Here is a 16,845-nt window from a genome sequence, read left to right on the forward strand (position 1 = left end):
CATCTCTCAAAATGTCCTGTAACTGTGGTGAGTCATCTGTTCTCTTCAGCAAGGAGGTCATGGAGACCCCACGAGATGGACATGAACCAGTGTCCAGTCTACAAAGAGGAGGGTCAACACAGAGGAAACATTTCTCCAATGCTTCCAAGCAAAGCAAGACATGGTCAAGCAGGACCTTTTCTTTACATAGACGGAACTGGTAAAAGAAAGGAGCCAGGGGCTCCTTCCAAGCCCATGTGATCCCTGAGGAACAGATCCTCAAATGACCTTAAGAGTAAAAATAAATTGGTTTATCTGGGCCAATTGTAGGGTCTTAAACACCCAAAAGGAAAGTATAACCAAAGATTAATGTGGTCAATATAATTATTTAAGAGTCCATATGTATAGCTAAAGGCTACATAACAAGAAACAATGCCAGCTAGGAGACACCTTCCTTTGAGTTATTGGGCAGGTGGCCCAAAAGACTCCCAGACAGTAACCCAGCATAAAACTGGGCAAATGAACAGCAGACCCCAATCTTATCTAAAGGAATATTGACAACTGATTGCTGCTAGATGAGGAACAGCTGATCTTCCTAAAACAAAGATCTCTAGATAGGCTGACTAGATTCAGAGGATGGAGAAGCACTGGGGAATGGCTGGGGGCACCAGCAACACAGTGGACAGTAACAGGGATGACAGAGTATATGGGCTCCAGTATGTTCTGTATGAAATACACAAAAAAATCAACAAATAAAAAAATGAGTTATATTTGAGGAGGAAGCATAAATATTTGCTTCATGTTAAATAGTAGATGCGAAAAACCACAGGTGAAATCTACCTGATGACTTTATATCCATGCTCAGGTGCCAAGGATCTGAGTGTAACTGACTGTGACTGGTAATAATCAGATACATAGAAATTAAAGACACATGTGCAAACATCTAAGCATTAGTAGCATTAAAAAGGTAGGAAACGGCATATTTTAAAATGAAATGGAGATCATCTTTAAAGGTTAAAAACTCATTCAATTTTATGTCTTATAGGGTTTATACTGAGTTCAATATTGTATAACTGTATTAATTCAACTGTGAACCTAAAAATTTACAGCCGCTTTTGAAAGAGATGTATCCTTGCTCTGGAAATTGTTACTGAATGTTACTGAATATGTTAATGCTGTAATTAAATGCTTCTTCTAATCATGTGGTTATTAAATTTTTTTCTGTTCTTTGTATTTCAGGTCTAGATGTTTTTAATGATGCTTCTTTAGGTTCATTGATAAAGAATTCATCAAAATATTCTTCACATTTTTTCTTTAAAGTTTATGCCATTTGCTTTGGTTTGGTTTGGCTTTTTAAATTTTATTTTATTTTATTTTCTGTGTATGAATGTTTTGCCTGCATGTACATGTGTCACATGTGTGCAACATCTGTGGAGATCAGAAGAGGGCATCAAATCTCCTGGAACTGGAGTTACAGACGGTTGTCAGCTGCCATGTGGGTGCTGGGAATTGAATCCAGGTCCTCTGCAGGAGGAGCCAGTGCTCATCACTGCTGAGCCATCTCTTGGCCCCAAAAGGGATCTTTCTTAACAAAATTAACCCTTCATTCAGAATTATAATGCCAGAGTCGACTCAACTACTACATTTCCTTCTACTGACAAACCTCCCCAGCAGCCTAGGCTGCCATAAATCAATCCAAACCTGCTCCAACCTTTGGACCCTGCAGAGACACCAGCACTACCTCTGAAGGTAGAGCAGTGTTAGGGCAACAGCCCCAGTTCATCGCTGCTCTCCTCTTTGCTCTTAACCGCTAAATTCTCAGTACATTTTAAGCCCAACTAAACTACCACAGTAAGTTATCTTTATATTAATAAAGGTTCTGAAATAATATTAAAGGCACTTTCATATCATGGATGCTGTCAAACATTTATAATACCAAATGCCAACATTATTATATATAAGAAAGGTATATTTATTATCTACTAACTAATGTTAATTTGCTCAAACAATGTTGATTACTATACGCAAAGCACAGTACTTGAGCCAACAATATAAAATCATACAGATTCAGTGTTATGGATGAAATTTAAAGGGAAATTGTGACAACTGATTACCTCTAAGAACTGGGCGTTCACTTTAAATTCTGGAGGAGGAAGTCCATTTTTAATTGCTGTGTGTTTTTTGTCTTCAATGCTCTTGAAAAGGTGTTTAACAGCACGAGAAATGATGCCCTGCTCTTCCTCAACCACGTTAACGTCAAACCCTGTTCCCATTGTATACGTTTTTCCAGCTCCAGTCTAAGCAAAAGATAAGTGAAGAGATGACTGTTCAGTATTAACACAGCCTGAAGACATAGAAGGAAGTTCAACTGGATTACAATTTCCATGAAAACAGTATGAACTTACTTGTCCGTATGCAAAAACTGTGGCATTGTACCCTTCAAAACACCCTTCAATGAGCTTTTCAATGCACTGAGTGTAGATCTGTTCTTGCTGGGAGTCGATGTCAAAGACATAATCGAAAGTAAAAGCTTTATCCTTTCCTAGGAAGACTTGCGGTTCTCCGGGTGTGACTGACGTGCAAATATGGCATCCTTCAATCTTTTCTTTGGCAAGTTGTGGTCTTATTCTATAAAAAAAAATAATCAGAAGAAAATATGTATGTATATTAGGCAAAAAAAAACTCAAGAAAACAGAAATTAAATTATTGGTCAAAAAGTTTAAGTAAATCAAGTTACACCGAATTAACTTCAGTAATAAGAATGACTTGCCTGACAATCCCAATGAGTTACTTAACAATTTTTCAAAATTTTGGACAAGAGTATAAAGTCATCTTAAAATTACTTATTCAGTAGATACTTCTCATCAACTCTGTAAGAATGAGAATCTCACTCAAATAAACTCTGCTCCAAAATGTTGCCAGTTGCTATTTTTCTATTTCCAATGATCATCATCAACAACAATGAAATATTGTGGACATGATATTCGGAATATTTACCTCGATGCCCTGATACCGTTGACGTACCATTACCCAGCTCTTCCCTAGGATTTCCTGAACATATTTGACCATTACTTACGGTCACCGTAATATGTTTAATACATTTCCACAATACACATATACATCTACTCATTGTTAAAGTTGTATGTGCATATACAAACCTACTGATTGGTCATACACTAAGACATATCAAAAGCAGAAGTTTGCAAAAAAAGAAATTAAAAATAAAGCTGGGCATGGCAGCGCATGCCTTTCATCCTAGCACATGGGAGGCAGAGGCTGGTGGATCTCTGTGAGTTCAAGGTCAGCCTGGTCCACATCTGTGAGTTCAAAGCCAGCCTGATCTACATAGGGAGTTCCAGGCCAGCTGGAGCTACAGGAAGACCCTGCCTCAAGGAGCTCAAGAGAGGTGGGACCATAGGAGAAGGGTATTATTAAGGGAGAAATGAGAAAAATGGGGGCACCTTAAATGGGGAAACCATGGTAGCAGGGTTAGACAATGTGAGAGATAAATAATGCCTAGCTGGTTTTAAAAAACCAGAGGGAACCATATTAGTCCAACAACCTACTGACAAATTATACATACAACCAGATCAAAGAATATAATATATGCCTAGGCAAGGTTTATCTGAGAGCATGTGGTCTTTGCCCAAGCTTTAACTACATGGCATATGGTAATTACAAGCATCAGACTAGTGGAACTAACCTTCTTGGATGTTTAACAGCCATACTATGAGGCCTATTAATTTGGACAAAGGGACATAAAGGTCAGTTTTTGCTCCTTTCCCTCCTAGGTCGACTAAGTTCCAGAGGACTATGAGAAAAAGACCAAAAAATTAAGAATAAATAGAAGTTCTAACATTTTCTCTCTAAAACACAACTCCATAAATTATTTGGGTCACCCTCCGCCCACTTGGAAGACCATAGCACAGCAACCTCCCACCGCTCCAGATCCCAATATTTGCTGGTTCTTTCTTCTCTTTGTAATCTCAATCTCAAAGAAGGAACATAAATGTGGTAATATGTTCATAAAATAACAAACTCCCAAGCCCAGTCTATTCACTCTCTAGACAGTGTTTAGGTATTTAAAGAAATTCCCACATGACACAGAGAAACAGAAGTAGTTTTAAAAAAGAACATCAAGAAAACTACAGACAGGAAATATAAAATGATAAAGACAGAGAAAAGAGCAGATTTTAAAGAAATCTAGTGTCCTATCGTTACCTCTGTGAGGCAAAACTCAGGTCTAGTGACCTAGAATGAGTTCATTTGTTTATTAGTGATAAACCCAGCCATAAGTCCAGATGTTGACTTTTAGCGCTCTCTTTCAAGATGGAAGGTGGATGGAAGTCCAGGAAAGTCCACACTGCCCTGCAATGATTTTCCTTCCCTTGGTACTGTCTTTCTTTGATAGGGTCTGCAGCAGTGTTTGCTTTAATCAACCCTAACGAAGCAGCCGGCTAGGTACTGGGGGAAGCTTGATGAAGCGCTGGTCATGAGGCTTGGCCTTTGCTTCTGTTGCTGCAGGGTACCAGTGTACCCGTGGATGGAAACCATAATTTCCACAATTCCTTCTAGATCCAACACTGTCTACCTATAAGATACTGCACTATAAGGAAAGCCAAGGAGGGAATGGAGAGATGGCTCAGCAGTTGAGAATGACTGCTGCTCCCGCAGAGGACCAGCGCTTGGGTCCCAGCAACCATACGAAGCAGCTTACAACTAATGGTAACTCCAGCTCCAGGGGATCTGACGCCCTTCTGGCTTCCGTGGGAACCAGCACACAGGTGCACAAAGGTCTCTGTGCATACATATACAGACACATAAATAACAATAAAACAAATCTTTTCAAAAAGGAACAGGCAAAGCAATAAATAGTGTAACAATTAAAACAAAGAGCTCCTTATAAGAAGCTCCTATGCTTACAGATCATAAAAAAGCCTATAAGCCTAGATTTAAAATGTACATGTATATACATACATGTAGATGAACATATATTCATATGTGTGTATACAGGTCACACAACTAGAAAGGAGATCATGAGAGGGAGGGAAGATTTTAGGGACATAATAAGGAGGCAAACAATGGGACAAAGTAGGGAGGGAAAGAAACCGGTTTAAGGGGGATGACACGGAAGAGGGCAGAGGGGGAGGGGAACACATGGAGAATAAAAACATACATGTAGTATGAAGAGGCCACGACAAAGCCCATTGCTTTGTATGCTAACCTAAAGCATTATTTTTCTAACTAGTAAAATTTGAAAAACAGCTTATGGTAATAGCAGCACATCAGCTTTCTGGTTCCGTGTTTCCCAAAATGAATGTTCTTTCTTCCAACTCCGCCCCTACCTTATAAGGAAGGGATTGTAACAAACTCCTGCCTTGGGAGAAAGACTGTCTAAACTGATATCCAGTCAGAAATTAAGAGCCACTAATTACTCTTGAAATAGCTCTCTAGTCCCCCATGTTGCTTCTCTTCATTCACACCACCCTACGAAAGGTCATCACTATCTTAGACTATTCCAAAAGTCTCCTCCTGAAACCTCTGCTCACACTTGCACCCGGAAACCTGTTCCATACAATTCAATATTGATGGCTGTAAACTATATAGTTGATCAGGTCACTGAACTCCACTAGTACAGCCCTCTGCTCTGTCATGCCCATCTTTGCCTTTGAAAAGGATTTCCACTGATGAAGAAAGTGCTTAGGGTTTTAACCCTTTCACTAGCAAGCTATACTCTCTTGCTTCTGTGCCTTCAAATACATGTTTCCTCCCCCTGGACACTCCCTCAACCCTCTCAAGTCCCCACTCCTTAGCAGTCTCAGCATCTCGTTTTCAACTCTATTCTGGTATCAATTATTCTCGAAGCTCCCATAACTTCTCGGTACTCCAGCACAACTCAGTGGTCTCTGTTGAACGTCATGTCCTTAACGCTAGCTCTCTGTTCTCCACTAGCTTCAGGATTGCTAGACTACTCTGAGAACTTAACAAATTCCACATGACAGAACACTAAAAGGCCCAACCTCTATGGCAAAGAACACTAGATTCTGGCTTGCAATCAGTTCACTGATTTTGAGTGATGATTATAATCACAGGCTTGATTTATTGGGTTATTTGCTTTCAATTTTGTTTCAACATAACAAAGAAAATTTAGATGCCATTTTAATTGCAGATCTGCCTGCCAATTTTAGAATCCATTGTGGCCCTGTCTTCAACTTGACCTCCTAACCTATACTTACCTGATGGCTATCCACCCTAATAGAAAGGAGGATCTGTTTAAAATATAGATCCTCCCAAGTTTATTCATTTGCAGGGTGGAGAAGAAAAGGTGTTTTTAGATGTCAGTAAGATGTGCTGAACCCTTCCTTCCACATACAGGCAAAGGCTATTTCCTCACAGGACTGAGAAATAAAACCCACTTGGGTGAGATGGTCTCCAATAATGCAAGGAGGTGAAAGCTGACTGTTTTCAAAGGTTACCTATGTGATTTCCTTTCAATCCTCCTTCAAAAATTAGTATTTTAAACCCTCCAGATCCCTAAATTTATACTCATCAAAAATTCTCAATTTCTGTTCAAACCCAAGCCAATTCACTGCCTAATATGTAAAGAGCGTGAAATTTACCCAGCTATAAACTTCAATTTCAAAACTACTATTTGAATTTATGCAAAGGAGAGGGGAGACAATATCAATCCTTATAACACTAGAGAAAATAAAGCAAAATCTAAGAAATTTGACATTGACTTTTGCATAGTTTCAAATCCTTTCTGAGTATTTTTATGTAAGATATAAGAACATTAAACACACTTATCTATCTAATCCCAAAACTATGAAGTCTACATTTTGTAATCTAACACTAAGAAATAATACATCTTTGTAGCCATTTAAAATGTATAACCATACCACTACATATAATCGAAACAGCTTCTTAAAGAAAAATTTACATAAAACAAATAGCATCTTTAGGATAAGATGTTCTCATATTGTATATCAATACTACACTGTAAAATTATCTATACATAACATGCTAATAATTATAAATAAGTAATCTATACATCTAAACCATCATAAACATATAGCTACACATGTAATTATATTGCATCTAGATAATTATAAAGTAATCAAATGTAATTTGTTGTAACTTGGTTGAAGGTTTGAATAGAATGATACGAGCTGTTAATTTTAAGATGGAGAAATGTTAACAACGGCTGCTGTCATCCCCTCCCCGAGCCTTCCTTCAGGACAGGGCTCGGCGGTTTCCACACAGAGCTGAAATCGCTCTAACAAACGCATCAATGGCTTTTCTTCTTTCCACGTGCAGGTCTTTTTCAGTCTTCATCTTCTCTTCACAACCTGATTCTACTGACAACCTCGTATTTTTCAAACCTCTACCGTAAGTAGCTGTTGTGGCATCCCTTTAATTCTAAATTCTAATTTAGAACCAGTATTTTTCCTACCTACCCATCTACCTAAAAAGGTCAGTCTTTGCCAGAAAAATGCCCACATTCAGCTTGTTATCTAAGGATTTCCTGATCTGGTTTCTTCCTGACCTTCCATCTTCAAATCAAGTCCCTTGAACTACACTTAATCTGTTTTTTCTTGACCAACTTATATACTTCACCACACAACTTAATGGGTTTTCCTTCTACCTAGAATGTCGACCCTCCATTTATCTGTCAGCAACCCGCTTGTAATTTTTCAAAGACCTAACTCAGACATCAGGGCCTCTGTCCATCCTTTTCTTCAAGATGAATTACTTATTCCTCCCAAAAATCTGTTCATGAGTTTAATACAGTAGATATAAAATTGAATTATCCATTCTCTATTAGTCTTTGCAGATAGAGAATATCTTATATAAAACTAAGTAATTCTGTAAATGCTTCCTGATGGACTCCTATCAGCAAAACCAGCAAAGAGGAAAATTACTCAGAATGACATTGCTCCAGCTGGCGGCCAGAAAATTGTTTCTGAACAATATTCAATGGTGTTCTGCTTAATTTTCTAATCTATACCATGAAGAACCTAAATTCAGTATTTCTAAGGTTCATTTCAGGTTCAAGTTATATTTTAATTAATTGGCAAAACTAAATCCTTTTAAAGGTGGCTATAAGCCTTTTTTCTTTCCTGTCACACGTTAGCCATCATTAGTTGTACGTGTGCCTTGTATCTTCATGATTCCTACTGTCAACTCCAGCACATGGAGGGTACGTTCTGGTGGCCCCTGGAAAAGCAGCTCCATTTATGAAAACACTACCATGACTCCTCGCCGTGACAACAGCTACCTAAAACTACACAAGATTCTGAGGCTGAGTCTAATGTTCATCAAGATTGTGACTTCTTTTCTATTGTTAGTCTTCTTTTCTATTGTTTCCTTCAGGAAGGAAATCCAGCAGATCTGAATCAGCAACTCAACCCTACCACATGTCGTGAGCAATGTATGCAGGGACCTGACCGTCCCTGCACAGAATGGAAGACCCTGACCAGTTGGACAGATGATTTCTCAAGTCTTGTTTGCAGCATGCACACTTAAGATGAGGTCGTGTCTTCCCTCTGACAAAGTGGCTTCTTCTTACTATAAAAGCAGTGAGTCCCCACCCTTTCATGGGGAGGTTTCTAAATGCCTCCACTGCTTTACTAGCACCATGTAATAGGTGCACCTGCACTGCTCCTGGGGGGATCGGGAAGCACTGAGAAACCAGTTCAAATCAACGTGAAGATCACAGTGCTGATGGTCCTGCTGTAGTAAGTCCTTAGCCTCCAACCCAGGAGTCTTCTATCTTCTGCCACTACTCATGAAATGGCAAAAGCTTGCTACCTTGTAAACAGAGTGAAATCTCAGATCCCTCACAGGCCCTTACATATGCTAGCAGTGACCTTTGGAAGTTACTCTCCCAGCCTCAATTAACGTATCCATAAAGCTTCTATAAAACAGGATGCCAAATCCATATTACAGCCTCTTGAACAAATGGACACTATGTGGCGAGGCAAGCCTATGGAGCTGTAGTGTTGTACTGTTGTTAAATGTCACTTGAAAATGCCTTAAACCAGTTCCCTCACAAGTCAACGTGACATATCAAATCAGTTTGGGTCTTCTACCATACTAAGAGTGTGACCTACTTTGTGGCTTCTTCAACCTTTGCTTTGTTTTTTAAAAATACGTTTGGATGCCCCGAGTCTTGGGAAATTAAAAACTGAAACTACTCTAAAAAAATATGTGAGCATAAGGTAGGTGTGGTGGTACACACTTTTTATCACAGCCTTAGGGAAGCAGAGGCAGGAAGTTCAAGGTCAGCTTGGTATACTGAGTCCCAGGCCAGCCAGGACTACATACGGAATCAGTCTCTCTTGCTCTCTCTGTCTCTCTCTCTCTCTCTGTCTCTCTCTCTCTGATCATCACTTGCATATGTATGTACATGCACATACAACTCTATCTATATGGAATGCTAAACAAAGATAAAGCTGAGTATTTCATACTTGTTGGCAAAGAAAAGCCACAATTCCAAAATCGACACCCCCCTCCGGCCATGGTAACAATTACCCTATTTATACTAGCATACGGTACAAGAGGATTTTTTTATGTATATAGTGTGCGTGTGTGTGTGTGTGTGTGTGTCTGTGCGCGTGTGCACGCATGCGAGTGCTTGCCTCTGGAGGTCAAGAGAGAGCATCAGGTCCCCTGAACTGGAGTTATAGGCCATCATGAGCTGCCTCATATGTCTGTTGGGACCCAACCTCGGGTCCTCCGGAAGGGCAACAACTGCCACTAAAAGCTGAACCATCCCTCCAGGCCAAAGAGTAAGTTTTTAATTTTATTTCATGTGTATGAGTGTCATGCCTGCATGTATGTAAGTGCAGCTGTGCCATGCAATGTCTGCAGAGGAACAAAGAGGGCATTGGATACCCTGGAATTGGAGTTACATGTATGGTTGTTAGCCATCATGTGGGTGCTGGGATTTGAACCCAGGTCTTCTGCAAGAACAGTCAAGTTCCTAACCACTGAGTCATCTCTCAAGCCCCAGTGTTTAATGAAATCATTTTTTATTCTTTGACAGTTTCATCCATGTCTATAATGAGTTTTTGTCATTTTTACACATGCCTCCACTGCCCTCTATCATGCCCTTCCCTGTCCCACAGAAACCCTTCTACTCAACTAGCCCCTCTACTACTTTCATGTTCTGTGTGTGTGTGAGTATGTGTATATGTGTGTGCCTGTGTATGTGTGTGTGCATGTGTATATGTGTGTATGTGTGTCTGTGTACGTGTTTGCATGTATGTGTGTGTGCATGTATGTATGTGTGTCTGTGTGTGTATGTATGTGTCTGTGTGTGTCTGTATGTGTGTCTGTGTGTGTGTCTGTGTGCATGTCTGTGTGTATATATGTGTGAGTCTGTGTGTCTGTGTATGTGTCTGCATATGCATGTGTGTGTGTCTGTGTATGTGTGTGTCTGTATATGTGTATGTGTGCATGTGTGTGTCTATGTACGTGTGTATGTGTATGTGTGTCTGTGTGTGTCTGTGTATGTTTGTATGTGTCCGTGTGTGTATGTGTATGTGTATATGTGTGTATGTCTGTGTATGCGTGTGTGTGTCTGTGTATGTGTGTGTCTGTGTGTCTGTGTATGTGTGTGTCTGTGTGTCTGTGTATGTGTGTGTCTGTGTGTGTCTGTGTGTATCTATGTATGTGCATCTGTGTATGTGTGTATGTCTGTGAATGTGTCTGTGTGTCTCTGTGTGTCTCTGTGTGTCTGTGTGTACGTGTCTGTGTATGTGTCTGTGTATCTATGTGTATGTGTGTCTCTGTATGTCTCTGTATGTATGTCTGTGTATGTGTGTGTGTCTGTGTGTGTATTTCTGTGTGTGTCTGTGTATGACAGTGTATGTATGTGTGTGTCTGTGTGTTTCTGTGTGTGTCTGTGTGTGTGTTTGTGTATGTGTGTGTCTGTCTTTGTGTGTGTGTCTGTCTGTATATGTGTATGTTTCTGTATATGTGTGTGTGTGTCTGTGTGTGTGTCTGTGTATGTATGTGTCTGTGTGTGTGTCTGTGTGTCTGTGTGTGTCTGTGTGTCTGCATATGTGTGTGTCTGTGTATGTGTCTGTGTATGTGTGTATGTGTCTGTGTGTATGTGTGTCTGTGTATGTATGTATATGTCTGTATATGTGTCTGTGTATGTGTGTATCTGTGTATGTCTGTATATATGTGTGTCTGTGTATATGTGTGTGTCTGTGTATGTCTGTGTATATATGTGTGTGTGTTTGGGTGTCTGTGTGTGTCTGTGTGTCTGTGTGTCTGTATATATGTGTGTGTCTGTGTGTGTGTCTGTGTATATGTGTGTGTCTGTGTGTGTCTGTGTATGTCTGTGTGTGTGTCTGTGTATGTGTATGTGTATGTGTGTGTCTGCATATGTGTCTGTGTATATGTGTGTGTGTCTGTACATCTGTGTGTCTGTGTATGTGTGTGTGTCTGTGTGTCTGTGTGTGTGTCTGTGTATGTTTGTGTATGTGTATATGTATGTGTGTGTCTGTATATCTGTGTGTTTCTGTGTATGTGTGTCTGTGTATGTCTGTGTGTGTATGTGTGTCTGTGTATGTCTGTGTGTGTGTCTGTGTGTGTGTGTGTGTCTGTGTATGTGTATGTCTGGGTATGTGTATGTGTGCGTCTGTGTATGTGTGTGTATGTGTGTGTATGTGTATGTGTGTGTCTGCATATGTGTCTGTGTATATGTGTGTGTGTCTGTGTGTGTCTGTACATCTGTGTGTCTGTGTATGTGTGTGTATGTGTATGTGTATGTGTCTTGTCTGTATATCTGTGTGTTTCTGTGTGTGTCTGTGCATGTCTGTGTGTGTATGTGTGTCTGTGTATGTGTCTCTGTGTGTGTATGTATGTGTGCATCTGTGTGTGTCTGTGTGTGTGTGTGTGTGTTCCCCACTGAGTTGACTTAGGGTTGCCTGCATGAACATGGTGCATGGTTATTTATTGGAGCATAAGCAAGTTACCTGGAGCTGTACCACTAAAGAATATTAGATACCCCCTCCCCTAGCAATAAGAAGGTGAGTGTGTGTGTGTGTCTGTCTGTCTGTGTATGTTTGTGCATGTGCATGTGTATGTATGTATGTGTCTGTCTGTGTATGTGTGTACACATGCATGTGTATGTATGTGTGTGTCTATGTATGTGTATGTGTGTATGTGTCTGTGTATGTCTGTGTGTCTGTGTATGTATATGTCTATGTATGTGTATGTGTGTGTCTGTGTATGTGTCTGTGTATGTATGTGTGTCTGTGTGTGTGTGTGTGTGTGTGTGTGTGTGTGGTATGTTTGCTGCTAGACACTGAACTCAAGGCCTCTTGAATGCTCGGCAGCCAAACTGTGCTACTGAGTTACACCTCTGGCGCCCAGGATGGCAGTTTTCTTCCTACCATTATTGTCATGTTTCATTTCTCACATGGACAGGAAGAGAACTTCATTCAACAAGGACCAGAACTCAGTTCCTAAGTAACGGGCTTAATTAAAGGGGATTAAATTATTATTCTACAATTTGTCTTCATAGTGAATTATGTGAATTAAAGGTAGAAACCAGAATGCTGGCAGATGACTAACCAATGATTCATAGCTACTGAAGGACTAGTGTCTTGTGAAGAACACATAGGCCCATCCTGTTCCAATGCACAGGTTCCCATGTGTGGCATCCCCATTTTCTTCAGACTCAGAGAGCGGCACTAACGTAAATAACAACCGCAGGGTGCAGGTTATCAAACTTGGACTTTTTTTGTTTGGTGGTTCACTTTTGTTTGAGTCGGTGAAAACTGTGTCTTTAATACATGAAGCTTCTGGAGTACTTTTCAGACTTTTCTTACACCACCTCTCTAATTCCTTTGTTCTCTATTTTATGAAAACCATCACAAGGGCTAAGTCTTTCTTTTGCCAGCTGACGGTCACAAGAAAAAGGAGGAAGACCACCACACAAATTTCTTCTTTCTGTGGGTGGCCACTGCTGATTCCTACCATGTCAGAAAGCGCTGGTATCCTGCAGAGTCACAAACTTGCCAACTGCCTGAAGTCTTTGTGAGCGGCCTCTTTTTGGTGTTTTGTTTTGTTGCTTGAATTAATCTGATCCCACACCCATGCCCTGTGGAAGTTCTCCGGTTTTCTCAACACTCTGACCTGATTCCCACTTTGTGAGGCTCTGTGGTTCCCCGGACCTGTGAACAGCGCTTTGGCATCTCTTTGATCCACTGCTCATCCCAGTAGCACCGAGACCAAGATGGTCCTCAGTGCTGATCTCTGCCTTTCACCCCTCCGTGGTGCTAGGTGATCAGTAGTACTGATCTGATATTTGATTCTTAAGGCTAATTATATTTTATTTACCAGCTCCATGGAGCAGCACCTGCCCAGCATGAGCAAGGCCCAGAGCTCAATGTCCAGCAGCACTAACAACAAACCTAAACAGAAAAAAGGGGGCAGCTGCCACGGAGGTTTCTGGTCTCTTTTTAATCCTTCACTAGCCCATTCCAATAAGTAGCTACCACAGGAAAACAGCCTCTGCCCTGCTACCTGCTGTTCTAAAAATTTCTGACACACTATAGGAACTCTAAGAATCATTTGTGGCCTTGTTTCCTAAGAGATAAGGCACTGAATAAATACTAGAGGCACAGGGGTTCATGCCTGTATCCTCAGTGTTTGGGAGGGGGCAGCAGGAGGACCAGGAGCTCAAGCCCAATCTCAGTAACATGCTCTTGGGAGATAGAGTATCTTAGTCTCTGCCTAATAATACTATATGCTGGGGGCTGGAGAAACAGCTCAGCAGTTAAGAACACTGACTGTTCTTGCAGAAGACCCGGGTTCAAATCCCAGCACCCACATGGCAGATAACAACTGTCCATAACTCCAGTTCCAGGACAGCCTCTTCTGTCCTCCACAGGCATTGCATGACATGGGTGCACTTACGTACATACAGGCAATACATGCATACACATAAACATAAAAATAACAAAATATTTCTTTAAAAAGTAGTAAACCAAAAAAATTAAAAAAATATTATTTTGTATTTTAAAAAAATCATAATATATGTCTATTAGGCAATTTCATTATAGGAAAAACTGATATGCCACTCTATACCAAGAGCAACAGACCCTTGACCCAAGAGGTATTGGGTGTGCATACACTCATTTCATCTCTGCTTCCTATGAACAGTAATGACATTTGAAATGCTCGAGATTAATGTTCTGCTACTCAAATGACCACAGCTATTAGTGTGACGTTTGCCATAAGGAAAAATAACAGCTACCACAAACAGCAAAGAAGCTAGAATTCTGTTACCTACCAAGAAGCCACATGGGACAGTTAAAGGCAAGTCATGAGCCAGGGATGTAGCTCAGCTGGTAGTTTGGCCAGCATGCATGTAAGCGCTGGGTTCTATCTCCAGAACCACATAAGCAGAGTGTGGTGGCAAGAAGATCAAAAGTTCAAAGCTACCCTCAGCTATACAGTGGGTTCAAGGCCAGCCTGAACTACATTAGACTCTGTCTCAGCTATACAGTGGGTTCAAGGCCAGCCTGAACTACATTAGACTCTGTCTCAGCTATACAGTGGGTTCAAGGCCAGCCTGAACTACATTAGACTCTGTCTCAGCTATACAGTGGGTTCAAGGCCAGCCTGAACTACACTAGACTCTGTCTCATAAATAAAAAATAAATAAGCATATAAATAAGTTAATCAATTAAATAGATAAAAAGAAAGTGTGGGATTCAGAATTTTAAGATGCTCCCTGATTCCTGCCCCTTGAGTGAGGCCGGAACGGAACATTGAGTACACAGGATCCCACTTCCACTTCAGCCACTCGGCACCTAAGCTGGATCAAAGCAAAGGGACACCAGGTGCATGGGGCTGTTCTAATTAGGTAAATGAGTCTGAAAAGAGGGTGAAGCATCTAATGCTCTCCTGCCAGACTGCAGGACAAAAGAAAATATGTCATGAACAGATGGTTCTGAATTGTTAGCAAGAAAACGGGGATCTGAAATATTCAACTACAAGGAACCAGATTCTGCCAACAGCCTTTGTGAGCACAGAAGGCAGTGAGTCCTGAGCAGAAGACCCAGCTAAGCTGTGACCAAACTGACCAGTGGAAACTGCTATACAATACATATGTGATGCTTATTTTTCATGGCAATTTGTTACAGTGCAAGATGACGCTAACATAGAAGGCTATCTTACAATCTTTACTTCATTAGATTTGATCAGTTTAAGAACATACTCTTTGAAAGTGCTGCTTATGTAACTTTGAACTGAGAATGGTCACATGTAATGACATGTGGCCTATTATGTCATGAATCACACACAGATCAAAGGAAATCCATTCACAGCACCATTAACCTACTTTTCCTTTGCAGAAAAAAATGAATTCATCCCATTTCTAAGTTATAAGTTGTGTGTGTGTGTGTGTGTGTGTGTGTGTGTGTGTGTGCAGACACCAAAGACTGATGTCAGGTATCTTCCTCTATCACTCTCACTGAATCATGAACTTGCTGTTTCAGGCAGACTGGCTGGCCAGCAGCTCTGAGAATCCACCTATCTCTGACCCTCAGCCCTGGGGGATCACAGCTCCTGTGCATGGCTTTTACATGGGGGCTAAGGATGACAGGAATCATGAGTTTAAAAACTCATGATTCCTCAGCAAGCATTTTATTCACTAAACCATCTTCCCAACTCTATCTCTTAATATTTTTAAGCTTAATTTTTTAACCTCAGAATCCCTCAATCAAATGTTTGACAATAGCCTACATTTCCTGAAACTAAAAATATTGGTTAAGTTGGGCTGGGGAGATGGTGTCAATGAGAGGCTTCATCTCAAGGCCATGAGACAAAAAATGGATAAGATACTAGATGTTTTCCTCTGGCCTAGGCAAGAGTATACATAACAGCACTCACGTGCATGTGCTACACACAGACACACACACACACACACACACACACACACACAATACTGGTAAGTATAAAGAAAAACAAATTAGAAACATGATTTCTTTCCAAATATAATATTCTCAGACTATTCAGACACAATTGCCAACAGGACATTAATTGCAATAAAGATTCCTAAATGTCCTAAGCTTCTAATTAATCTGGGTTTCCACATTTCTTTCTGGTTATGTTTTCTACTAGAAGGCTGTGATAGTTTTCTTCTGGTAGCAGCTATTGCTATCAGTACAAAATATGCAGAGGAGAGAAGAGAGGACAGGACACAGGGGAGGGGAGGGCAGGGGAGGGGAGGACAGGGGAGGGGAGGGAAGGACAAAGGAGGGGAGGAGAGGGAAGGAGAATATTATTCTTGTGATAATTGTAACAGTAAGGGGAAGCTAATGCTTGCCCTTTAGCTTCATGTAAGTCATAGTTATGATGATCTTGTAATCTACTGTTCAGACCAGGTTACTTTACAAGTAAATGGGACACTACTAATAAGTATTCCAAGATGACGATCGTGAATTAAAACTGTCCCAGGTAAGCCAAGATGTATACTCAGGTCCACTCATGGACTCACAGTAGATAACTGAATGAAGCTATGCAGATGTTTATCTATGCCATAGAGGTAGGGAGGTGCCCGCAGAAGCTACTGATAAGAATATTACTAGTCCTCAAACCTGGCCACAGGAAAGAATCACCTGGCAGATCCCATGTGTTTTTCATTGTACATTAATGCATATTTCCAGGCCCTACCCAGACATGTGTAAATCAGAATTTCCAGAAGTGGGACCCAGAATCTATATTGTTAGCTAGCTCTCCAGCTGACCTAACACACTGCTCACTCAGCACCAAACTACTGAAGCGGTAAGGCCCAGTGGAGCTTGGAATCGCACCCTGACCCCTGGCCCCACAGGGCAC

At 40.8% G+C, this 16,845-nt stretch overlaps 1 protein-coding gene across 6 annotated transcripts in view; it reads right to left on the reverse strand.

Annotated features, from left to right (window-relative positions):
- Kif21a (kinesin family member 21A) overlaps positions 1 to 16,845 on the reverse strand; it is a 141,622-nt gene that overhangs the window by 72,280 nt on the left and 52,497 nt on the right. For all 6 annotated transcript variants that reach the window (XM_008829666.3, XM_008829665.3, XM_029561886.1 and 3 more), the window contains exons 2-3: positions 2,385 to 2,607; positions 2,094 to 2,276 (exon numbers count right to left, since the gene is read on the reverse strand). In XM_008829666.3, coding sequence (XP_008827888.1) covers positions 2,094 to 2,276; positions 2,385 to 2,607 — 406 coding nt within the window. The remainder of the gene's footprint in view (positions 1 to 2,093; positions 2,277 to 2,384; positions 2,608 to 16,845) is intronic.

This window comes from Nannospalax galili, unplaced genomic scaffold (genome assembly GCF_000622305.1).
Source record: "Nannospalax galili isolate Female #2095 unplaced genomic scaffold, S.galili_v1.0 scaffold454, whole genome shotgun sequence".
NCBI lineage: Eukaryota > Metazoa > Chordata > Mammalia > Rodentia > Spalacidae > Nannospalax > Nannospalax galili.